The sequence below is a fragment of the Mustela lutreola genome, chromosome 3 (genome assembly GCF_030435805.1).
Source record: "Mustela lutreola isolate mMusLut2 chromosome 3, mMusLut2.pri, whole genome shotgun sequence".
Taxonomy (NCBI): Eukaryota; Metazoa; Chordata; class Mammalia; order Carnivora; family Mustelidae; genus Mustela; species Mustela lutreola.
This window is the reverse complement of record NC_081292.1, coordinates 35112071-35138540: the sequence shown is the minus strand read 5'-3', so window position 1 is coordinate 35138540 and position 26470 is coordinate 35112071. Positions and strand designations below refer to the sequence as shown.

At 36.7% G+C, this 26470-nt stretch overlaps 1 protein-coding gene across 6 annotated transcripts in view; it reads right to left on the bottom strand.

The window, feature by feature from the left end:
- The window catches only part of UBR5 (ubiquitin protein ligase E3 component n-recognin 5), a 132653-nt gene that overhangs the window by 15254 nt on the left and 90929 nt on the right, over nucleotides 1–26470 (bottom strand). For 4 of the 6 annotated variants that reach the window (XM_059165883.1, XM_059165885.1, XM_059165887.1 and 1 more), the window contains exons 26-48: nucleotides 25854–25951; nucleotides 24923–25071; nucleotides 24306–24397; nucleotides 23077–23223; nucleotides 22860–22978; nucleotides 22655–22781; nucleotides 22436–22565; nucleotides 21228–21388; nucleotides 20867–21106; nucleotides 16325–16448; nucleotides 15628–15739; nucleotides 14481–14612; nucleotides 13832–14093; nucleotides 13008–13272; nucleotides 12623–12834; nucleotides 9456–9686; nucleotides 8920–8993; nucleotides 7547–7719; nucleotides 7336–7449; nucleotides 6130–6350; nucleotides 4654–4774; nucleotides 4456–4560; nucleotides 1469–1712 (exon numbers count right to left, since the gene is read on the bottom strand). In XM_059165883.1, coding sequence (XP_059021866.1) covers nucleotides 1469–1712; nucleotides 4456–4560; nucleotides 4654–4774; nucleotides 6130–6350; nucleotides 7336–7449; nucleotides 7547–7719; nucleotides 8920–8993; nucleotides 9456–9686; nucleotides 12623–12834; nucleotides 13008–13272; nucleotides 13832–14093; nucleotides 14481–14612; nucleotides 15628–15739; nucleotides 16325–16448; nucleotides 20867–21106; nucleotides 21228–21388; nucleotides 22436–22565; nucleotides 22655–22781; nucleotides 22860–22978; nucleotides 23077–23223; nucleotides 24306–24397; nucleotides 24923–25071; nucleotides 25854–25951 — 3653 coding nt within the window. The remainder of the gene's footprint in view (nucleotides 1–1468; nucleotides 1713–4455; nucleotides 4561–4653; nucleotides 4775–6129; nucleotides 6351–7335; nucleotides 7450–7546; nucleotides 7720–8919; nucleotides 8994–9455; nucleotides 9687–12622; nucleotides 12835–13007; nucleotides 13273–13831; nucleotides 14094–14480; nucleotides 14613–15627; nucleotides 15740–16324; nucleotides 16449–20866; nucleotides 21107–21227; nucleotides 21389–22435; nucleotides 22566–22654; nucleotides 22782–22859; nucleotides 22979–23076; nucleotides 23224–24305; nucleotides 24398–24922; nucleotides 25072–25853; nucleotides 25952–26470) is intronic. The other 2 variants (XM_059165884.1, XM_059165888.1) reach the window with 1 other exon arrangement.

Sequence of the window (26470 nt, the reverse complement as noted above, 5' to 3'; positions counted from 1 at the left end):
CACTTTATTTAGATACATGTAAATGCAACTACTTTAACTTTGAAAGTCAATGGGAGGACATAAGACAAATATAAGAACTTAACAGGTGAAGGTTATCTCACTTAGCATTTTTGTTAGTGCCTTTCTCTGATTCTCTGGTTTGAAGGTTGGGGGTTAACTGTATAGAATGTACCCGGCATAGTAAGTATTCACTCAGTCATGAATTATGTCACAATTGTGAAATAATATGTAGCAACTGGGGCTGTCAGTTTCACCATAAGTAATGATGAGACTTCTTAGGTGATTTAGAGTCCTATCTCTTTTCTTTATTCTTAGTTTTGGGCATTAAGCATTTATAGACACCTAAAACATTAGCTATTACTATTTTCAAAACGTTGAGCATAATAAGCCAACGGAAACCAAAGTCTGGTTTCCTAAAGAGAATGCAGAAAAGTTTATTCTGAAATGTTACAACTTCCCAGGTTCCCTCATTCACATCTGCCAATTTCTTTTTATTATAAGAAAGTCAAATGGTAAAACTAATGATGAAAGGCTGGAGTACTCCACACATCTTTTCATCCTCAATCTTTCTTTCTTTCTTTTTTTTTCTTTTTGTTTTATCCTCAATCTTTCTTGGAGCTCATTCAGCCTCTATGATGGCAGTTTACAGAACCTCAATACAGTATCACTAAAGCCTAGGTAAAATAAAGGATTTCCTTAGTAATTCCCTCCGCCTGAATTATCCACCTACACGATGACAATTCCTGCCCTCACTTTACATGAATCCCCAATTACAACCTACTTAAAGGCATTTGTAATTTTCACAGATTTTTTTATTTTAATTTGAAAATTAGCTAATAATCCTAATCCCTAAGTACTGGTCCTCAAGGAGGTACAACTTGAGCCAGGATGTTAAAAAGAAAATCTTATTACCAAAAAAAAACCAAAGTCTTGCTAAATTATACAGTAAAATTAGTAATACAGTCAACCAATCTACATTTGCTTACGAGCTCCTTATTTCATTGGGGACTGGTAGCAACTCTGCAAATTGTACTCTGAATAGCACTGCTCTAGAGAACAGTATTTTCTTAACAATCTATGCTAATTAAATACAGGGTGGTGGAAATCTGTAATGTGCTCACTGATTTTTTTCTATTACTGTAGAGCTTACAACTTCCCACTCTCCAAACATGTAACAACTGAGATGAGAAACTCACTACTGCAGTCACATTTATGAAAATAAGTGGGGCAGTAAAAGAGCAGTGATGAACTGTTCATTAGAGTAGTTTAAACAAGAGTAAATCATTAATCTAGAAAAAAATTGTATAAAAATGCATATTGACACTAAAAGTTCTCCCATTATAAATATACAACTATAATTATAGTTGTTTTAATGAAAGAAGAATCTGTTTTCTCCTCTCAATCCCCTTTACCAATTTCATCCATTGAAATAATTTTTATGATGCTTGTTATCTGTAGATACACTTACTTGTATGAGTGCCTTTGTTAGCATTTTGGATACAATCTAAATTTGGTAGTTTTTCATTTGACAAAAATGCTTGTGCAATGGCTGTATAAAAACTTCGTGCTACACCACTGCCCTCTCCTGGCTCATCCTTAAATGTGACTTTTACTCTGTGTACAGCCATTGGTGTGGTAGCACATCTTCGACCAAAGTGATTGTTTAGCTGCCTCATGGTCTGCTGAATGAGAAGATCTCGATCCCGATCAACCTATTAAAATGCACCAAAAAAGTAGTAAAGTCAGTATTAGAAACTGCCTTGAAATTTTTGTATAAAATATGAAACTGTAATTTTAGTTTCTTGTTGAGAGTTTAACTACAAAATAATCTGGGTTCTTGGGAGCTTATATTCCAAATTTAAAACTTTTTTTTTTTTGAGAGAGAGAGAGAGAGAGAAGGAAAGTGAACATGGGGGCGTGGGCGGGTTCAGATGGAGACAGACCATCTTAAGCAGGCTCTGCACTGGGCTCAGTATCGCACAGGGCTCAAATCTCATGAACCTGAGATCATGACCTGTGCCAAAATCACGATTTGGACGCTTAATAGACTGAGCCACCCCCAGCCCCAAATAAAAAACATTCTAAAGCATTTAAAAATGTCTTGCATTAAATCTGGATAATGGAATGTAACTCAATCTAACATTTTCTTAGTAAGTCTGTTGGAAAACAGCCATTTGTTCAGTTTTGGAATATACCAAGATAATTCCAAGTAAATAAAAAGTGTGTTTTAAAATCAAACACAAAAAAACTCAGCATATACTAGAAAACACAGATATATTTCTTTCGTGACAGAAAACGACAAGTAAAAGAAAAATGACAAGCTGGGAAAATGGTGAGTGTCTTCTGTTACAAAGCTGTATCTTCATATAGCACTGTAAGATAATGTGCTTCTAAAGAACCTTAAAAAGTTGAGGAAAAAAACAACAGAAGAAAATGGGCAAGATATAACAGTTCATAGAAAAGTAATAAATATATGAAACAATCTTTAACTTTGCTCATAATATAAGAAATGCAAATTCAAACTACACGGAACGCCATTTCTTACCTAACAGATTGGCAAAAATCTAAACATTTGACAAACTGCTGGCACAACTATAGAGGTATCGCATATTAATGTTGCAAGTGCAAAAGTACAGAACCACCATGCAGAAGTATTTGCCAAAATTATATATACATATGCCTTTCTATGTCTAAGAATCTATCTCAAAGACACACATACTAGCCAAAAAGAAAAACACACACCACTATTCATAACTGCAAAAGATTAGAAATAAACCCAAATGTCTATCAGTAGGAGATTGGTGGGGTGCCTGGGTGGCTCACTTGGTTAAGTGTTTGCATTCCGCTCAGGTCATGATCCCAGGGTCCTAGGAGTAAGCACCACATTGGGTATCCTGCTTAGCAGGGAGCCTGCTTCTCCCTCTCCTCCCCACCCTGTGCCCTCTGTCGCAATCTCGGTCTCTCTCAAATAAATAAAATCTTTAACCAAAAAAAAACAAGAACAAAACCCCACAACACCACCACCAAAAAACCTGTGATACAACCATAAAATGCATTACTAAGACAAAGCAGCTGTAAAAGGAAGGCGAACACTGCTCTACACAGCAATGGCTTTACCTCTGGGATATACTGTTAACTGGGAAAAGCAAGATGGAGTAAAATGTAGAGCACACTCGGGGTCAGGAATAGGGGAGAGAGATGGGTAATGAATACATACACACACATGCATGATTACAGTTTTTTTAAAAAGGAAGACAATTAAAAAAAAAGAAGAAGAAAAAAAGAAAAGAAAAAAGAAAACCTGAAGGGGAAAGGTAGGCGCATGGTAAGAGACAGAAATAGAAACCAGATTTCCCTAAATGTAACTTCTTCTGTAGAGTTGTCCTTGCACTACTGTAGATATTTTACATTAATGACAAGAAACCAGATTTCCCTAAATATAACTTCTTCTATAGGGTTGGCCTTGCATTATTGTAGATGTTTTACATTAATGACAAAACCAAACCAAGAAAAGGCGAGAAAGCAATCCCTAAAAGTTAAAAGCAAAATTAAACAAAAGGCCCTGATTGTATGCAGATTAGTAGCAAAACCACATTAAAATTGTTTCAAGTGACTTGAAGCAATGTGACTATATCTCTAATTGGAAGGCCAAATAATGCACATAAATCTTAAGCTATTTTCAATAATCATTTTGGGGTGGTAATGTTGATGTTGTGATTCTAAGACTGCTGTGTATATGCTATGATTAAAAGCAAATGAGTAACTTTCTTAGTGTTGGAAAGTTGGATGTATGGTTTGGAAGAAGGGAGGTAAAGACTAAGAGGTGGAAATAAAACAATTAGGTGATCCTAAATCTTAAATTTGAATTGGAAATATCAAGTATGTACTTAGTGTATCACTTCTCTTTTTCTTAAAGGAAAATTTCCTAGCTCTATCCATTGAAAAGACCTAGAAACCATGACCGACTTAGTAGGCAATGAGCAACCCTCAAGTCCAGATTATAATCTCAAAATATTCCTACTAGAAGAAACCAAGGGTTCTTGAAGAAATGGTTGATTTAAGATCTGTGACAGGAAATACACAAGATGAGACATACCAAAAAGCAAAGAAGTTATCAGAGAGTGTTGGAGTCCTGTCAAAAGGACCAAGGAGCCAAAGAGGACTCAGGACTCCCACTAGCCAAAGAAACAATCTGAGCATCAATGGAATATAATAACCTTAATGGAATAAAGGACATCAAAAATGTTTAAAAAACAAAAACAAAAACTAAAAATACTCATTGATCAAGAGATGACGTTAGGAAACCAACTGCCAGAGATAACCACTACTCTAAATATGGTGATTACCATTTATTAAATTTTTCATTATAATAAACGTATCCCTAAACAAGATTTTTTGTTTTGAAACTTCAAATAAATGGCACACTATATGTATAGTATAAGAAAATCTAAATACCTTTACCTCTAGTGATAAATCTCTTGACTGTTGGTTCCTCAGTTTTTCCATTTCTCTACGGAATTTTGATTCTTTTACCTCAAAACCACCCAATTCAGTTAGGATCTTTAAAAAAAAAAAAGAAAGGCATGACAAAATTATTCTCTGACATAAGTTCTTATGAAGCAGAACAGAATTAAAAGTGCTCAAAATACATACCGATCCAGGTTCTGCTCCAACATCTTCCATGAAAACCCTGCCAAATAGTTCCAAAGAAAGGCGCCAACGTCCTAAAAGCATATCGTGGGAAATAACCATTCCCATGAAGCTACACTGTGGCCTGCAAGAGGTTTAAGGGGAGAGTGGGAAGTAATTAAGCCAACTATAAAGATTCCTTGATTTTTGGTCAATGACAGTAATTTTCTTGATCTTTTCAAACCACATCCTCTCTAACACAATTTTTCTGTAACTCTCATTCCTCACAGAACTTCTCGTTTTTATTCCATTATTCCTTCTGTCCTTTATATAAGGATACATCTCCCAGCTGCCTACCTTCATCTTCAACTTTACCTCTTCTCCCTAAAGTCCATCATGCTTCTCCATTTGGGTGTCTCCCAGATCCCTCTCCAGTTCAGATTTTCACAACAGACCAAAATTTCCACTGTGTTAAATATATCCATGTCAATGACATACATGTCCAACTCAACACAGGAAAACAGAATATGGCCTCTTCACTTCAATGACACTGCCTCATGCTTTTTTTCAGTAGTACCACCTATTTCCCTATGGCACAAACTTGAAACAAATTTTAATGTGTCTTTCCCCTGTTCCTCCAGAGTGATTAAGTCCTTCATAAGCTTCTCTTTCCAAAATTTCCTATCCATACCCAAAGGCAATATTCTTTTTCAGCCCCTTTACCACTAGCCTGAGCTAGAGTAACAGCTTTCTACTTTATCTCCTTACCTCCAATTCTTCTCTCCTTCAGTGGTTTGCTTCTACATGGTCTGGCCATCTCAGCTCAGGCCATATTGTCTCCAAAAAGCTTGCCCCCCACCCCTAGTCCACATTTCTTCCTTGCCTTTTATGGTTGTTGGACTGTGTATATAAAATAGTATATCGTTTCCTAAGCAAAAATAATTGTTTGATATTCTGTAAACCATTTGTACTCAACAAATTATTTGAGATTAGTCATACCGAGCCACAGTGTACACTAGCAATTTTTATTGGGAAATCAAAGAACCCACCTCTTTCTTACAAAATAAGAACCAACTGTGAACCTGGCATAGGAGCCCAAGCAAGTGTGAGAGTCACGAATCTACAAAACTCTATAGTCATTCACAGGGTTTTCCTTTGTTGAGCTGCTGGTAACACAACTGTTAACTGGCAATTTGACATGGACATACTTAACTCAGTACTGAACATTAAAAAAAAAACAGAGCCTTAGAATTTCCTCAGTAATGTGAAGAGAAAATTCGAATCAATCAATGACTATACAGTCACCCCCCAAATCCAGACAGCGCAAATATTTAAATATCTGATTATAAATCAGGAACACACAGAAATAAGAGAACATTTAATTCTATTATTTACATACAAATGATATAAAATTATAAAATCCCTAAATAAAAATTCTTCCAAGAATTATAATACCCATAAAGTAATGTAACAGAAAAACTATCTCCACTTAGCAAATACCTGAAAGATGTAAGAGGTGGGCCTTCACTTTCAGTCAGTCCTATTTCTGCTAGTAAACTGCTTTTCAATTGTGCTGCAAGATCATGAGCAGATGGCCCTGGTTTTGAACTTTCAGCTTCTTCTGGCACCACATTCTGTTCTTCCCCTTCCTTTTTTTGTCGATTTTGCATGTTCATTACATTTTTCAAATTGGCAGCATAAGACATTTTAGTTGGGAGAACCTATGAATTTTTACATATAAAAGTTAGGCATTAAAAAAAAAAACCACTGACTAGATTTCCTTTTCAAATTACTAAAACTCCACAGAAATTACATGGAAGTTAAGTAATTCCTTTCTAGTGCTTCAATAACAAAGATGAAGCCTGTTTCTTTTCTCTGATTCCCCTCGCTGACCACCAATGAAACTGCACCACTGTGCATTTACCACAGCAGCCTGAGAACTTTTAAAGGATTCTTTATAATACCAGTGGTTACTTTAATGCCCCATGTATTTTCAGTATTTGCAGGATTGCATTCTTTTGTCACTCAGATAATAAAGAAAATTCTGCTCCTAAAAATGTTTGTTATGTTTTTATTTGAGAAATAGTACAGACTGTATAATTTCAGGCTCTCAAATAAGGCTTTTATCTATAAACTAGATCTAACTAGTTGTATAACAACAGACATTCCCACAAGAAATGACAAGAAATGTCATCTCTGCAAGCCTCAATTTTTTACCCATAAAATCAGGATAAAAATGCTTTCTATCCAACATGGTTATAAAGATTGAGACCGCACCTAGTAGATATTAATAATGACCTGTTGAATAATTCTACTTTATTCATATTCTACAGCCAAAAAGAAAACTTTGAAGCCAATACGACAGATATTCATATATACGATATATATACATATGCATTACACATATGAAGATTTAATTTCCAGCAGCATTACAGCATTCAACTCTGTGAAATAGGCAAAACACATAATGAAACTGCCATTTCACAGATGAAGTCACTGACCTAAAACAAGTTAGTTCTCAAAGCAGGATGTTAACACTGACGGAGTTATGAAATAATATGGAATTATGTCATAAGGCAGGAATTTCTGATATTTCCATTATTTGAGGCAATACAATATTCTGGAATAATGCATTTCCAAAACTCGAGATACTGGGACAAGTTCTCAATCACAAATATTGTATTGTGAAGATTTTTACTATCTTACCTCAAGGCAGTTTCTATCCACTGTAACCTCCATTAAGCATTTCCCACTACTGGCAGATGAAGAATAAAGACCCTGACTTGGACGGCCAAAAAGATCCTCCTTTCTAGCGTTTGGCTGGAATTTTAACAGAAATATTCTAGTTACACTGAACACTTAAAAAAAATAGAGTCACTTAAAAAGAAACCTTGTAAGACTAGTTTATCTAAATCACCTGCAACAGATGTGGCTGATCAGCCAAGGGGATGGCTTCAGCCAGAGGCACTTCAAATGGATTTGGGGGTATACATCCAAGGAACGTCATGGAGTCTGAGCGTCGGAAAAATGGGTGGTTTTGACCAGTTTCTGCAGGAAGAGAGTCATCATCCTTATCATTCAAAGTAGCACCTAAACGTAAAGAGATAAAGTGTTTGTTTTTTAGAAAGTATTAATTACCAGGGAAGGGTAAAAGAATCTCAATCTGTTCAAACCAAAATTCCTGTAACCTCTTCATGAAATTTTAATGTCACCCAAAACCCAAAAATACTGTCCAAATTCTGATAATATTTTTAGGTGAAAATTTAAAATACTACCAATTTAAAGTGATTACAATGGTAAATTCTATTATGTGTACTTTAACATGACAAAAAAAAACCTTAAAGTATTAACAGTAACAAATAGTGTTCCATTTCTGTACTGGACAAACATTTCCCAAATCTTTCTCTCTCGAGGGAGTCAAACCTGAATAGAGCTAGCTTCCTAAGCCTATTCAGGACATGGCTCACTAATGACTCTAAAAGGAAGAGATGGTCTGGAGCAGAGATTTGAGCATGTGCTTACAAAAATTCTTTCTCTACAAGACAAAAATGCCTGGATGCCTCATTCATCTCAACAGTAAGTCAGCAGAACACCACCTTCTCCCCTTAATGGAGTAAAACTGGACAGTGTACAGTATGCTATGAAAATACTGAGCTATGGCTGGGTTTTCAAACAGCAGCAATTAGATCAGCTGTCTTTCCCTGGGCTGAATAAGAGTTCTAACTGTTAAAAAGAAATAGGGAAGAAGACAGGCTATTTGACCCCACTTCAAAAAATTTTTAAATTCCGCTTGAAATAATAGCTAAAAACTACAAAGAGACTGCAGAAGATCCCAAAATTTCTTCAGTTTGGAATATTTTTTTATTGAATTAACTCATAATTACGAGTTTTAATGTTCGAGAGTTATAATGGGTATTTCTCATTGTCTTGACTAAACCTATTTTGCATCAGCATTAATAAAGGTTCTCTTAAGATTTTTAAAAAATGTTGTACTTACACACTTAAAAATAAAGGTAAACATAAGACTAAAACACAAAGGATACAAAGATAAAATAGAAAAAATATTGACTGTTAAAAAGTTCATAACATTTCTTTAATTCATCCTTACTTATGAAGCAAAGAACTCAAGGATATATAAGGGATAATGGACAGAAAATGCAAGAAATGGGACATAGAGAAGAAAAGAGAAATTCCCACCCAGACAGAAAATAATGAAGTTAAAAAGCTTGAAGGGGAAATACTGAGGCAGCCATTTCTTGAAGTAGATTAGCAGATTTTCTGTACACTAACTTTGATTGGTGTCATCATCATTTTCATGTTCTGAATCTTCATTATCAATACCCAGTTCCAAGAGTTCTCGCGTCCTTTAAAAAGACAAGTTTTTACATGAAGTATGGAGCAAAGGTGATGGGAACTATAAGCAAAAAACACTGAAGAAGTCAGTTAAGTATCTAGTCAATTTCAAACATTGTGATCAAGTTTCAGACTCTGGGAATGGTAGACTGACCAGCCAAAGGTACAGCAATTACAAAGTAGGTTCAAAAGAAAAAGGATAATCACAGTCAGAAATAGTGAGTACTTACACAAACTCTAATAGAAAACATGACAAACTACATCAAACATAAAGCTTAAGTGGATTCTCAGGTTTCCTGTTTCAAATGAGTAGCAGCTATGGATACTCAGCCCTCTTTCCCACATGAAATGTTCCTGTACTATTTCTCTTTTGCAACACTGTTCTCCTCACTCCAAAAATCGAACAAAACTGATAGAGACCATTTTTAGCAATTAAGTATTTCCTAAACCAACCTCATGGCAAGTATGGGTACCTTTTGCGTTCCAGTTGAGGCGTATCCAATGTTGTTTGCTGATTCATTGCTTTAATCCAATATATAAGGGCTTGAAAAACATATGCCACATGCTTCAGTGAGCAAACATCCAAAACTGGAAGAACATCAGAATGCTCATCATTATGAGACCGCATTAAAGACAGAGCGTAATTTAGGAAGTCCCCTCGGGCAGACATCATTCCTTGACGGGCGCTAAGCAATGTGGCACGTCTGTAGGAGGATAAAGAAATTAAAATCTTTTTTAAAAAGAAACAAATGTGAAACTTACCACCATCATAAATATTTAAAATTAGGAACTAAGGGTATCCATAAATCAAAACTCATTAACCATACGTGGTCCTCTTTTTTTGTTGTTGTTTTGTTTTTTTAAGATTTATTTATTTTAGAGGGGGGACGCTAGGGGGTGGTGAGCAGAGGGAGAGAAAGAAGCCAAGCAGACTCCCTGCTAAGCTCAGAGCCCAACATAGGACTCTCAGGACCCCGAGATCAAGACCTGAGCTAAAATTAAGAGTCAAACACTTAACTGACTGAGCCACTCAGATGTCGCACTATCCTGCGCTTTTATTCAGGAAAGGATTTCTCATGTCCTTTGGAAGGAAAAGGAGTTTCTTCCCGAAAGACAATGGTTCTTGAACTTCAGGATCTTATCAAAATCTCCTGGAGGACTTGTTGAGACAGACTGTGGCCCCATCTCCAGAAAATTTAGTAGATTTGGAGCAGGGCCCCCAAATTTTGTTATTTCTAACAAGCTCCTAGGTGATGTTGATGTTGCTATTCTGGGGAATTACATGCTGAGAACTACTGCCTAACATGACACTAAGACACAAGCAACAAGAAAACACACACAGCGTTGAGATTTTATCAAAATTAAAAACTTATGTTCAAAGGACACCATCAAAAAAATGAAAACACACATAGGATGGGACAAAATTTCTGAAAGTCATGAATCTGATAAGGAACTTATATTCAGAAAATATAAGCAACTCATACAACTCAGTAAAAAAAAAGACAAGCCAATTAAAAAATGGGCAAAGAATCTAAACAGATGTCTCCCCAAAAAAGATATACGAATGACCAATAAGACCGTGAAACAATGCTCATCATTTATTTAGCCATTATGGAAACGCAAATCGAAACCACAATGACCTACCACTTCATAACCACTAGGATGGCTACAAGAAAAAAGTTAGTAACAAGAGTTAGCCACGAGACAGAGAAATTAGAAACCTCATACACTGCTATTGGGAATGTAAAATAGCGCAACCACTCTAGGAAACTCTGGCAGCTCCTCAAATGGTTGACAGAATTACCGTATGATCTAACAATTCCACCGTTAGGTATTTACTCAAGGTAACTGAAAACATGTCTATACAAAAACCTGTAAACAAATATTCACAGCTGCTTTATTCACAAGAGCCAAAAGGGTTGAAAAACCCAACTTATGGATAAAAAAAAATGTGGCACATCCATACAATGAAATATTACTAGGAAGTAATGTATTGACTGATAATGCTAAACCTGGACGAACCTTAAAACCATCATGCTAGGTAAAAGAAACCAGGCACAGAATACCATACTGTATGATTCCCTATATGAAATGTCCCGAATAGGCAATGCTACAGAGGAAGAGTGTAGATCGGTGGTTGCTTCGGGTGGGAAGGTAGAGGAAAATTGAAGGTGACTACCAGTATTCTCGTGGAGATGATAAAAAATATCCCAAAGTTAATTGTGATGATGGCTGCATAGCTCTGACTATACTCACAAGTATGGAACTGTACACTTAAATGGGTGAACTGTGCAGTATGTGAATTCTTTCTCAATAAGGGTATTCTATTAGAATGAGAGCTACAGTAAAATAAAGGGAGACCCCTGTTCCCAATCAAGATCTATTATCAGAACTCTATTCTTCAGGGAGGAACTTGCCTAACAAAGACAATGTTTGTATCTTTTTGTGGAGCAGCCTTCCCAGGACAAGAAAGCAGAGGCCAGGCCTCCCAAGTAGTCCAGATCTCTCTGCCAAGCATTCAGTTTTGTACTCTAGATGTTTCCACCAAATCCTCTCCCAGTTCTCAGTAAATCAAGTATGTCCATTCTATACTCCTCTAGATTTTTCTCTTAAATTTCCTATTAGTTTATTCAGAATCAAAGTCTACATGTAAATTTTGCCTCCTCCTGCTCCACCCTTCAGCAAGGCTGTAATTCTGTTATGATTTCAGTGCTTCTCTCTCTCTCTACCTTCCTGGCCTTCACTTGTCCTAAATAACTGTTACTTTTCAACTGTAGACTCCAACCATATCTTGTTAAGGTTCCTAAGCAGTCTCCTAAGCCCCTTGTCTTCCTCCCTAAATATAAATAGCAAGGTTGTTTTGCCTAAGCCAAAAATAGAACCAAATCCTAGGATGGTGACTTTGGGTATGGGGTACTTTCACTATATGGCACTGCCTCATGACTCTAGTATTCAATTTTGGGCTAATTCCTAGCCCTGAAAAAGTTCATTTTATAACTAAACAGAAAACAAATACAGGAGCACCTGGGTGGCTCAACTGGTTAAACGTCTGACTCCTGATTTTGGCTCAGGTCATGATCTCAAGGTCATGAGATCAAGCCCTGTACCAGACTCTGCTCAGAAGGGGTCTGCTTCAAGATTCTCTCCCTCTGCCCCCACTCAACTCTCTTGCATGTGCTCACCCTATCTAAAATAAATAAGTAAAACCTTAAAAAAATACCAAATACACAAATATACTTAAATACACTTCAACAAACTGGCAGATGTAGAAAAAAACATTTGAAGGAATCAAAGAGCATCTTTGGTAACTGCATACTCTCTCCTCTTCCCAAGTACAACGTACATTCATATTCCACCATGGTCAAAGGATACAAGGATGTAGATCAACTACTTCAAAATGAGAAGTATTCAGCATCAGATTTCTACAATCCCAATGAATTTTTTAAAATTAGCTTGGATTAGACCTAACTTATTTTGCTTCAACTACACAACAATTTAAAAACAACTAACACAAGGTATCTCCCTCCTTCAAACAAAACAGACAGAAGTCTTATGTAACAGCAATCTAAAAGCTCTAGCTTTCTAGGACACACGTAAGGGTTCTGTCTAAACATACAAGCATATATGAAGCATTTCATACCGTCTGCCTTCCAGGGTTCGTAAACTAGCCTCTTCTCGTGCAGTCATCCTCTCTCTTCGAGCTGAATTCTGAGAAGCGTGAAGAGGATGATTTGGATGCCCCGGATCACCAGCAGATGCTAATGCAGAACCATAACGTAATTGAGCTTCAGTAGAATCCATAATACTGACCATCCAGTTCCAAGTGGGAATAAGCTTTTCTTCTACATAGTTCTATGAAGACCAAACTAAAATAGTTAAAACTATCCAAATAAAGTTAAATTTGATACACTAGTATTATGTAAACACTTGAATATTTGTAACATTAATTCCCATTATACTGGAATTCTCATAAATGATCAGCCAAAATATTTATTTGAATGAGTAACTTTTCAATGTTTTCATACCTGTAAGTTTACTGCATCTTGGTAAGTCAATTTCACAGCTGCTGGAATCTGAGAGTACACTAGGTGATTATACTTAGGAATAAGGCCCATCAAGTCCGAGATTTGTCTTATAACAATGCTGTAAGCCCTGGCTAAACTGCTTGCAGATGTTAAGTAGCTGCTGGCATTGCTAGCTTCCAAAGCAGCTGCCGCAGCTGCAGCACTCGTGCTGATGGTACCACTCCGGCGTAAATTTGAAGGATCAATATAAATCAAACCCGCTGAACTTGCTATAAAGAAAAAAAGGACAACCACAACAAGCTGTCAGATGCTAATTGTGTTTTTCTAGCACTGTATACATTTAAATAAGCTAAAAGATCAACTGCACTGGCAAATGTGGCAACTGAACAAAAAACTTTTTCTTAAACCACACTAAATTAGGGAGGGCGATGATGAGGGGGACAAGAATTACTATAATGTTCTCAACCAGAGACAATTCTGCTATTCCCTGCTGTCCCCAAACAGGGGACATTTGACATCTACAGGCATTTTTGGTTGTCACAAGGGGGCGTAGGGGGTGGTGTTGCTACTGGCATCTGGTGCATAGAGGTCAACGATACTGCTAAACATACTACAATGCGCAATCACAAATAAAGGATTATTCAGCCCAAAGTAGCAATGGTATGGACACTGAGAAATCTTGATATAAGCATATGTAAATACTTTTTGTACTTGAACCCAGCAAAACAATGAAGAACTATTATGAAACTACTTAACTGGGCTAGATAAACATACGTAATTTTAAAAACCTATTTAAGTCTTTCAAGAATACGAAGTCTTCCAACTTGCCTGCTGGTGTGGATGTGCTGGAAGGGGCTGTGCTGGCTGCCCGCTGATGTTGGGTGTTACGGACAGCCCACTGCATGGACCGGGGAGCTTGAGCAGCACCATTGGCGTGGGAGCTATTTGTGGTTCTCTCTAATGGCTCATCAAGCATAAAGGTCTCCTGTTCTATGTCGTCACTCTGACTACTGCTGCTATCAGAATCACTTGAGTCATTTGATTGTGAATCATCTTCAGAAAAGAAGGCAGGAACACTGCTCGCACCTAAATTTTTTATTTTTAAAACCGAAACCGTTGTCAGTTTGTTGATATTTAAAACTACAGTGTACTCCCTTATTCAGGAAAATAAACATATATTAAACAGAACACCAGGCTATAGTCTTAATAGTCTACAAAACTCATTAAGATAGTTTAATTACAAAACAACTGTTCTAAATGAACCTTAAAACTAATCAATTCTTAAAAATGAGAAAAGAAAAAAAAAGTTATTAAAATATCTTCCTCACTAATATCCACAGGGAAAAAGGATTAAGTCACAAAAAAGACCCACTCTTGTGCAAATCATAAGGAGTATAGTTTAACCAATTCATGCTGAGTATACACATAGCCTTAGTATAAGCAAGAAAGCTGGATATAAATAAGGGAACGTACCTGCTTCTGAGCCCGCAGTTGCTGCAGTAACAACACTTCTACGCCCACTAGCATTATCTTGGTTGCTATGGTTACTTTCACTGTCACTTTCTGTTTCAGCTGCTGCTAGCAAGTCCAGCTCCATGTCACTCCCTAGAAAATATATTTAAATAAGAAGGGGGGGAAAAGTACAAACTCGTTGTGGAACAAGACAAGGTCCAATAAACCAGAATATCATAGGTAACAGAAGGGTGGAAGGGCAGAGAGGAGGAATTACTACGACAACAAGCATAACTGCCCACTTAGTAGGAGAAAAATGACTAGGCAAATGATGGTACTCAGTAGACTATTACACTCCAATTCAAAATCTGTTCTGCATTGCCTAAGGTAAAAAAGGGTTGGGCAAGAGAACCTCCATCAGGGGCAGAGCCCTGGGCTAGGTCCACTGCTCTATTTTCATCTGTTTTACATACAGGGATTCCAAAAGGGAAAGAAAGCTAAAAAAGATCTATCTAGAATTTCACAATATATACATGTCAAAACATGTAAAATTATAAATTTTAAATATGTGCAATTTGTTGTATGTCAATTATACCTCAATAAAGCAGATCCCCAAAAAGTCTATCTGATGGCTACTAGTAAGAACAGTTATAATGACTAGTAGCAAAAAATGCCAAAACGATTATTGTTAATGAAAAAAGAAAGGCACAAAAATTACACATGTAATATCTATGAAGACATGCATGGGAATGGGGCAGCACAGGGGAGGACCGAAAGTAAAAATACAAACTATTAGCATCTGGGTGGGTTTATGGGTCATTTTTTTTCTTTTTTCTAATTGGCAAATGTTGCCTAATGTAGTTATGATTATTTTAACTTCTAGAAAGGCTTTTAAGAAAAAGTCAAAACTTTTAAGTCAAAACCAAAAGGTAAAGGAGGAAGAAGATAAAATTATTTTATATTTATAAATATATACATAGGCATATATGCATAAATTTTTACGTGTATGTGTATACAGCTGCTTCCTAAAATTTTCAAACAGATGCTAGGTTGAAAACATGCTGAACTTTACAGTCATTATACGTCAAATGGGGCTTTTCTCTATATTAATATCCTTAAAGGTACCTGATTTATTCATACTGAATAATTTCTCAAATAACCTGCATACCGTCTTCATCATGCTCATCGTGTTGTCCCTCTGCCTCAGCATTTTCTTCCCCATGTTCTTCCTGTTCATCATGATGATCCTCTTCTCCAGCCACACCCTCCACCACCTCAACCTAAATCCAGAATCTTATTTGTAGACAATCAAAGCACATAATAAACCCACATCTCTACCAGTATTCCTCCACAACAATTAATAACTATAATACAAAGATCCCTAACTACAGAGAATTTTAACACTAAGGAGTTTGAAAAATCATTGGCTAGTGATAACTTGCTATCAAAATCATTATCAATATATCCTAAGGTTTGTAATCATTATCCATATGCAGAACCTTAAAACTGGAAGTATAACAATTATGTACAGACTAAGTTTTTTAAACTTCCACAGTTATAAAATTTACCTAATGAAGATGCATATCCTCTATACCTTCATATGCACTGCACCTAAAACCTTTTTTCTTAAACACTGAGGATATCTTTTCTAAGTAAAAATAAGCTTATGTTTCAATTCTGTATTATCCACTAAATCAAGGATTATTAAAGTCTTTTTAAAATTATAACCATAGATGAGAACATGTAACAAAAGTCTAAAACCTGGAAGCAAATACATAAAATGGTAGTAAGCTACTATTAAGAATTACTTCTTCCCTCCCATAGAAAAGCCTCTCATCTACCACAATGAAGACAATTACAACCACCTCTTCCACATCCGCGGAAACAATGTCATCCTGTTCTTCGTCTCTGCCCCGAACGGGCTGTGACTGGCTGATGCGCCTCTGCTGGGGGTTCCGGATGATATAGGAAGACTGAGACTGACTGGAGCTGCGGAGAAATGGGAGCTTAATGAGGGTGCTGCTGCCACCCCTCTGCCACACAGCACACTTTTTATGTTTCTCAGTGACACTCAGTGTGACCCACTTGCCAGGATGCTGTTTTAAATCTGACTTAAACATTCTTGGAAACCAACAATAATTAATCTATAGCATATCAGAAAAGATGAAGCCCAAAGAAATTAAATTTTACCAGTGAGATTTAACTTAGAAATCTCAGAACTGTTTTTACTTTTTGGTAAGTCATTTCAAATGTGTTAATGCACATCCTTTTAGGAGTCCTTCCCATTGAGACGCTTTACAGGAAATTTTTTTCCTTCTCTACTGCTTTCAACGCCAGCAGTCCTCAACTTTCCAAGGTTCCAACTGCAGCATTCCCCCATTGACGAAGTATGGTAAGAAGTGTGCTTCCTACAAGTGATCCACTCTTTTTAAGAGACTTGACCTTGCCTAGTTTGTATATTAACCACAGACTTGTGTGTAGAGGAAGAATACCAGTTCAAAAGTATGAATTTGAAAAGAGAATCATAAAATGTGGATGGCCAAATAGTTCCACTTCCCTAAAACTAGGCCTTGGAAACAGCCAAGAAAGGACAGATGCCTCCATTATAAAGGGAAGGGGAGAATGAGAAAATGCAGCATAAAATGCAGGTCAGAGATCAGAAGATGGCTATGTGACCTACTATTATCCTTTATTTACAAATTAAGAAACACAGTCTAAGAGAGGTTAAAGGACCTTTAAAGGAGTTTACCTGAATAGTGTTCTTTCCTCACCTCAGCTGCTCTTAGAAATGAGAAACCAGTGACACATGAAGAGTCAACTGACACACTCTGCCTTCAAACACACAAGCAGCCTCAAATATGGTGTTTCATACTAGAAATTTAAGTAACTGGTTCTTCAGAGATAGTGAGTTACAAAGCATATGAGAAGGCTAAAAGAAAGTCTGGAAAGATGGAAAGGGTATTTCCAACCCAAGATTTCAACATTTCCAATATTAAAAAATAAGAGTCAACATCTGTGAAGCCACAAGTAATTAGTATTTCTTTTTCTTTTTTTAAAGATTTTATTTACTTATTTGACAGAGTGACAGTGAGAGAGGGAACACAAGCAGGGGGAATGGGAGAGGGAGAAGCAGGCTTCCTGCGGAGCAGAAAACCGGATGTGGGGCTCAATCCCAGGACCCTAACCATGACCTGAGCCGAAGGCAGACATTTAATGACCAAGGCTCCCAGGCGTCCCTAGTGTTAAAAAGAAAATATCCTGGAATATCCACAAGGTCTATCATCCCCTCGAAGGAGTTATGCACTATGTATATGTGTACTAAGTCCCAAAATATATTAATAACTCCCCATTCAGAGCTTCAGTTTTCTTCATACTGTGATTCATCTTGTTTCCCACTAGAGACTTCATGGCACAACTACAGTCCTGAAACCCAGTCTAATAGGAGCTGTAAAAATACTTCTAAGTTGTGGGAACTTCTAGTTCCAGGAATTTGCCAAACTGCAGAGAAATCCCTCTTGGTGTAGATTACCTAAATATGCTAGATAAAATATTAAAAAAACAAAGCACAACTATCCTGGTGATAAGGGGAAACAATCCTATGTCATTAAGCTTGAGAGCAGTGGTGCCACCATTTACACCAAAGGCATGTGCTCCTGTCTCAGGCTAGAAGGGTTTCAAAGAGCCATAGGTTTCACAGGAGACAGTCTAGGATATAAGCAAAATGGGAAGTTCTATCATAGAAACTCCCTCTTCTGTCCCCCTCACATAAATAAAGCCAAACATAAACCAGGAAAGGGCAACCGATTTCAAGAGACCATCAGCCATGCCTGGATGGGTAGAAGTGTCTCTTCAGAGAACTTCGGATTACAAACCTGCACTCGTGAGAGTTTAGGGCTACAATCTTTGCTGTGAGGTGGGGTGGGCTTCAGTGAGGAGTCATCCAATGAATGCCTCAACACTCTCAATGAGCACCAAACAGGGGTGCCTAAGCGGCTCAGTCGGTTAAGCATTTGCCTTTAGCTTAGGTCATGATCCCAGGGTCCTGGGATGTAGCCCAGAGGGAGGCTCCCTGCTCAGTGGGCAGTCTGCTTCTCCCTCTGGCCCTCCCCCTGCTTGTGCTCTCGCTCATTCTTTCTCTCTCTCAAATAAATAAGTAAAATCTAAAAAAAGAGAAAGAACGAGCACCAAAAAGCAGTTATTTCCCCCTACTCTGCCATGTAATATTCTAGAATATACGAAAAAGGAAAAAAATCTGTCTAGAATTATCTCTAAATATCTTTAAACTTTAATAGTTATTCAACGTTGGACAAGTTACCTAACCTCTCTGAACCTCCGAGTTCTCATTTTTAAAATCAGAATGACAGTGGTTGTGAGTTATTTGGAACATTAAGACAGGTAATGCATTTACCATGCTTAAAAGTTCCTAGTTCATAATAAAATTTCAGCTAACAGTTTTTGTATGAGGCATGGAGATAGAGGAACAGGCTAATAAGGACATTTTAAGAGTTTTAAAGAGGTGAAGGGAAGCAACAGAAAAAGCAAAAATACTAAACTCAGACCTTTGTGCTCAGTGGAGTGATATATACCATCTACCATCCAACACAAGGGAAATCAGAGAGACTAGTAAGTGTGTACTTCTTATTTAAGACATGCTTGGAACAGAGATCAAAACACGCCCTTACGAGAAGGAGTGATTATACTGTATTATAATGAAGGATTTCCACATTCTATCAACAGCTGTTGAAAACATTACACTATTATCTCTCTTGATTATCAAATGAGATCTCCTTCTGGGAAGACTTGAGAGATTTACTCAAGAATCAATCAAGGGTAATAGAGTGAAGGAGAGAACTGAAGAGTGCACAGTACTTTAAATAAAGAGCCTAAGAAGCAGTTGGCAAGGGGACACAAAGTCTTGATAACTTAGTAAGAACAGGCTCATTGGCACTGTTTAAAGATGAGATCACTCCAAAGTCTGTTCAACAGATTAAAAAAAAAATTTATGTTCTGGAACAAAACCAAGGAGAGGGTACAAAGAATTCACCAAGTAATTCCACTTAAGTAACTAGAGGGCTCCTCACAGGGTATCAGGATCAAAAGCATCAGATGGCGCCCAAGCAGATTTTGCTAACAGAATCACTGGATAATGAAGTATTTTAGTGAGTCTGAAAATACATAGTTTGATCTGTAACCATTTTCAGCAAATCCTGGAAGTCTTACCAGTGACAAGGCTACTGTGGGAAAGCTTTGACAGACAAACCTGGATTTAGATTCCAAGGTATCCTAGGAGACCTAACACTAAGGGGAAAGTTAGGACACATACTGGCAGATGGAATAAGGGGAGAACAGTGAGAGAGCAGATACACAATTCATCAACCCAGAGATGAAGTTTTGGGAACTGTGTCAAATACTAATGCAGGCCTTCCTTATTCAACACAGTGATTTTTCCAGAAAAGAAGAGTCTTTAGGTCCCAAAGATCTTTATTAAACATCATTATACATACACACAGTGACAAAATGAGACTTGAGAAATCCAAAAATATTTCTTAATTTGCATTTCTTAATTTGTATTTAATTTTATTTCTTTATAATTTGTATTTCTTAATTTGCAGGGCTCTAGCTCACTAGAGCCCTGCAACTCAAGTGTGGCCCCTGAATCAGGACCACTGGCACAACCTCAGAGTTTACAAGGAATCAGAATCTCAGGGCCCACCCAGACCTTCAAAATCAGCCTCTGCATTTCAATAAGACCCCAAGTGATGTACATGCATATTTAATTTTGAGAAGCACTGTGCTAAAAAACACCAGAACATTTTACTTTCTAAACATTCTGACTCAACAAGCTTATTGTCTAGTTACAAACAGAAAAGATGAATGAGATTTAAGAATTAATCTTGTAACTAGAACCATTTAGTTACTGAATTGTTTTAGCCTATCTTAGATAATACGGTTGTTGCAGAGACTATTTTTAAATTCCAGCATTCCGGTTATTTATATTACACATAACAAGCTGCCCCCTAGCCCAATCCTTTGGACACATAAAGTTTTAAGTCTTTCATTCCTCAAGCTGACCTTACAGGAGGCTTTACTTAAAGGAAGAAAACACAGGAAGTAATGATGCCTACGGAAGTCTGAACTTTCTTACCAGAGTACTTTACTGGCATAATGAAAATAGAACTTTTCCAAAACAAAAATAAAACCCACAACTATGTGTCTATTACTTTAAATGTGCAGACACAATGTATAATTTTTGAAGTCTCCTCACAGGTTCCAAACAAAATAAAATCTCTATCACTTGTTACATAAATGATCATGGACACCACCTGAGTTCTTACGCAGTGGTTTAGTAACCCACTGTATTTCCAGAGAAAGAATTAATGAGAATCTGTTATCAAGTAGGAATTTACCTGCTAGACTGATCAGATGATGGTCGTGGTGGCAGGGGTTCCACTGAAAACAATTCTTCACTGCCCTGCATGGCATCTATGCTAGTACTAGCCAGAGTAAAAGGTGCAGTAGGGCGAGCGATTCCCATTCTGACAGGAACGATCAGCGACTCTGCTACATTGCACAATTCTTCTACAGCGTAAGGTAGTAGTGCTTGGAACACACGCTTGCATTTTCCAATTGGCTGTGGGATAAAGTTGCTAGAGCAAAAAGAAAAATCCAGGAATCTTTTATGATTCTTTTCATATACACAATGTTGTCATTATCACAAAAAATGTGTGCAGAAGCAAACAAAAGCCAAAATCAAGAAGGAGGTCTTACTTTTTCTTTTTGGACGAAGCCATTTCCACACTAAGAATGACAAAAACTCTTGCCACTGAACGCAAAAACCTCATCGTCACAGCAATAGCTTCTTCCCTACGTCCCGGAGTGTATTTGTTTTGGAGTTCTTTCACTAGTGTACCTAGTAGAGTATCTAAAAGCTTTAAAAAATTGTTATCACTCTATTAATGTTGAGACAAAAGATTTATAAAGTAAAAAGTTCTAACACTTTCTGAAGATTAACATCTCATAATAAGAACCTCAAAGTAAATTTAACCAAAACATTTCTAATGTCAGTGTTTAATTTATGCCACATGCTTACCATGTCTTTGACCTATAGTGGGTCTCAAATGTCTGTTTTCCCTTTTTAGTCTTATAGTTCTTTGTGTATCAATATTTAGAAGAAAAATCAAATCAAAAAAAGAACATATTTCACTCACTATAGGGTACATATTGAAAAAACAAAACATATTCAAATACTTTATATTAATAAGCTCATAATCCCATCCTTCCCACTCAGTCATTATTCTTACTTTCTCATTTCTATGCATGGTCTATCATATACATATTAATTACAGAGAACATCCAATTTCACATTATTTGGGTTTTTTTTTAATGTTACTTAAAATAAACTTTATTTCTAAATTGCTACATTACATTTCAACAAGTGGCTGGGCTATAATTTGATTCAATAATCCACCAAGTATTTCATCTTTTATTATTCTGTGACATGATTTTTTTCTTTCTTATACCATAAGTTCTGGGGACACTGATTTTTTATGGCTCGTGATTTTATTGCCATGTTGTTTTCTAAAAGAATACCAAATGCAATGCCACCCCCAGCAGTGCCTTAAGTTTTCTTTTTACCATAAATTCATCAACACTAGGTTTTATAGTTTTATTCTTTTCTAGTTTCATAGCAAAAAGGAGTACTTAACAAAAATTTGCACTGTTACTATTAATTTTGAACATTGTTCCATACATTTTTACACTGTTGCCTTATTAACACATTTTAGAATTTTTGCTTAGAATGAAAGGATCTTCTGTTGTTAATGGAGACATTTAAATCAACCCCCAAATTCCATTCCCCTTAGTGTACTAATTTAAGCTCATCAGTACTTAGGAGTTTGGCTCAAATAAAATCATGGGAAGCTAAGTCAGAAAACATTGTTTTCATATACCTGTATATAAACATCCAAAGAACTTACCAAAATATCTGCTGTACACTTGACTATAAGGCAATGAGTGAAACAGTCCAGCCGAATGGTGCCACTTTGCTGATTGAGGTAAACTTGCTCTTCTGGCAAAAGATGGCCTATTCTACTGCTGGCACTGAGACTTGAGGGGGAAGATAAGATAATGCACTGTGGTCACCTATATTAACATGGGAAATACATAAATTTAAAACGTTTTTAATGAATACATACGGGTCTTTATTCTCCTGTGACCCAAACATAATCATAGATTTTAAAGCATTCCAGTCCTGTAGAACACGTTCCAACGCAAGCTGGGCAAACCTTGGGGGCTCTAAATCATGATCGGGCATATCTGAATCTAAAAAGAAAAAGAAATAGGGAGTAAGAAATAAATAGAATGCTTTTCACAGGTGTCGTAACTGTCAGACTCACCCACCTTCAGGATTGGCCGTTTTTCGGTTACGATCCTCCCTGATGCGAGGAGGTCTGTACTGACAGTGCTCTACTGTTTGCCTTGCAACTGTCTGCACTAAAAACAGCAGGAGGTGCTCTCCCCTGCAAAACAGAACATTGTCATGAGCAGGGAGAGGGGGAGGGCTACTTAGATGCGATGTGCATATTTCAATTTACGTCCTTAAAAAAATCCCACTTGCCTGCTGTTTGGCAGAGTGACCAGATTAGTAGCAGTGAGCAGGCGGTAAAGTAGATCAAGACGAGCAGACTTCTGTCCAGCAATTAGAGTTTTACATTTGCATTTTTCCCAACAATCACAATAGGCTGTTGGTGATGTCCTTTTGAGTCTAGAAAGAATTCATATACAAGTAAAAAAACTGAAATTTAAAAAGAAAGATACAAAGATCTCTGCTGAAATTAGGGAGGTATAACTTACTGACACCAGAGAGAACCCTTAGTTTTTAAATGCAAAGTGTAATTCTTAAAGCATACTTAAATTAGGAAGAGTACTTAGAGGCATGAAGTCTATAAAGTTACTCTCATGAGAAGAGGGACCTTGTAATGACTTGGGTATAGTCACCTCCTCTGGAATGTCTTCATTCCCCATAGCCCCCATCCAGTGTAGGTGGTCCTTCGATGGGCATCTAATAAACCCTAAAACCCTTAGGGGCAGATGTTTCTTGCTTGTGTCCTCTCAAAGGGCTGTAAACCCTGTTAGGACAAGGATTCTCTTATCCACCACCATCCGAGCATCTAGTGTGTCAAAGTACTTAGTAAGCAATCAATGATAAATACAGTATCACTTTTAGATGTTTAAAATAAGAAAAACAAACATAGGAACCAAAGCTCTTTTAATAAAAATCATAAATAAGTACCAATGCAACATCTATAAACATTTTCTACTTGTCCTACATATTTTAAAGCAAAAAAGATGGTTTTTTACAAACCAATTCTCTGTTAACCATTAACATCTACACATCTGTAGCACAGTTACAGCTGAAGTCCCTGCTGAGATGCTGAGGCACTGCAAACGCTCATACTCGAGTATTTTATTGCTTCTTAAGTCAGGGAAAATTAACAAACTAGCCGTGGTAACTCTACTGCTGGATGAAAGGTTATTAATTCACTTTAAGGAGTAAATAAACATACACCATGATTCACTTAATACCAGCAGTGATCTCCTGCTAGCAGACCCTACTACAGGGGCCTGAGAATTTGGCTGGCAAAGTCAAAAAAGCAAAAGCAAACGAAAAATATTTCAAAGTACATTCTGAATCAGCAACCGTATTTTAATACATAAAGTAGTTTAAGGAGAACAATGTGACAAACCTCACGCTCCCTTAATTAGCAGAACATTATCTTGTTGAAGATTACAGCAATATGAATCTAAGCAATTTCTAATATGGAAGAAGACAAGAATTGTACTCACTTGCAATCATGACCTTTATGACAAACCCTTGCACATTCTGTACAACAACAGAGTGACTCCAGCAAGCCACAGGTTCGACACTCAAAAATATCCTAAAATTTGAAGCATTTATTTTTTTAAAGGAAAATATATGTACATTTCACCATTGTAATTAATTCTGGTATTTTCTGGAACAAATCAATGACAACAAAAGCAGAACAAAACTAATGTGCTCTGCAAACAAAGAGTAATAAATGGGTACAGCGAAAACACATTTTATAGTATTATACAAGTGGAAGTCAAAGATTACCGGTAGGGCAAAACTAACTCTTATCATACCCCCCAAAAGGCATTACTGTTATAAAATCTGTATCAAGAACTGTGGATCAACTTAGAGTGAAGATTTCTTAATTTTCAAGGTATCTTATAATTAACGTAACGATCAACTCCTCTGCTTCACTTATTTAGGAATTAAATAAAAATTAATTTCCTTTAGAGAATTTTGTAACTTAGAATAAAAGGAAATACTAGAGTTAGAATTCCAGAGCTAAGAACTATAATGTCGTGACGGTGAAAGGGAAAAAAGGAAAAAGGGACCTGAAGACAGCATTTATAAAGGGAAATAAAAAACAGCTTACCTGGTTAATGTGCTCTGCTCCCGTCCACGTGAAACTGCAAGTATCGTTACAACATAACACATATAAGGGTGAGTCATCAGGGTTGGTACCTGATGGGCAAACCATTCCCATAAATACATCTTCCTCTTTTTCACTTGAGGATACTTCAACTAAAAAGATTAAGAACACAGTAGTTCAGGTATCACCAAAGGCCTTAATTATAGCCATCTACTACTTTACTCAAATGCCAAAGCTCTAACATTTACATACTATAAATCAAAAACAACTACATACTAATTTCAAATATTAATATACAAGTCAGTGTGCAAGAAATTCAGTCAATTCTGGTACAAAGTAAAAGCAAAGTGTAATTATAACCATGTAATGACAGCTCTGCGTTATGCAGTTACGATTAAATAAAGTTCTAGCTCCATTTAACAAATTACAGAAAATCACATAAGTTTTATAGCCAGTATTTTAAACTATGTTTGTCTTTTAAAGGCTGGATGGCAGGAAATGACAATATTCCTTACTGCATTCTATGAAGCAGGAATTCCAAGTCAGAAGGAAGACCAATAAGACACCTGGCCTATTATTTCTATAAAATTGTATCACTACCACCAATTAACCACTGACAGGTTCTATCAGCAATCCATCTTTATTTTCAAAATATTAGTCACTGCATTACCCACTATGCAAAATTTTTTTAATTTTAAAAATTACACCAGCTTTTTTGGTGGAAAGTTAGAAGACAAAATAACTGGAAAAGGTGCAAACATGAATTTTACACACACACAAATGCACACGAGTGAAAGAAATAAACTGATAGTTTTTACACAATTATATCATTTCAAGACACAGAAATTAGCTCTGAATGTTATGTATGTAGAGGAGAATCTATTCAAATTAAAAACTAAGCCACCCTTTTAAAAAAGGACCTGAAATAAATTACCTTTTGCAATTTTCTGGGCTGTTTCTAAAATGGTAATTGCAGCAGGATAAGCTCGGCCACTTACAGCTGACATAAACGGGGTCATGCCTCTTGCATCCCTAAAATGAGAAAAATTATACATAAAAATATTAGTAATCAGGGGCGCCTGGGTGGCTCAATTGATTAAGCGTCTGCCTTCAGCTCAGGTCATGATCCCAGAGTCCTGGGATTGGGCTCCCTGCTCAGTAGGGAGTATGACTCTCCCTCTGCCCTCCCCACTGCCTATGAGCTCTCTCTCAATCACTCTCTCTCAAATAAATAAAGCCTTTAAAAAATTAACCATTATTTTCCTCCTTGATTATAAAAGAAATGGGTGTCCATGATGAAACAAAAAAGTAGTTCTGCTGTATTAAATAATAATGTCCTAAGAGTGAAAGAAAATCACTGGTGGTATTTTCTACTTTCTACTATCCCATTTAAGAAAGCAAGCCTCCTCTCTAAGAATCCTTGTCTCTCTCAAGCATGCTCTCCTTCCATGGCCTTAGTGACACTAAAGAATAGAATCACCAAGGGCTCTAGAGTCAAACTAGTATTCTCTAGATGTGGGGGTAGTAACTGCCTCTATCTCATACAACTAT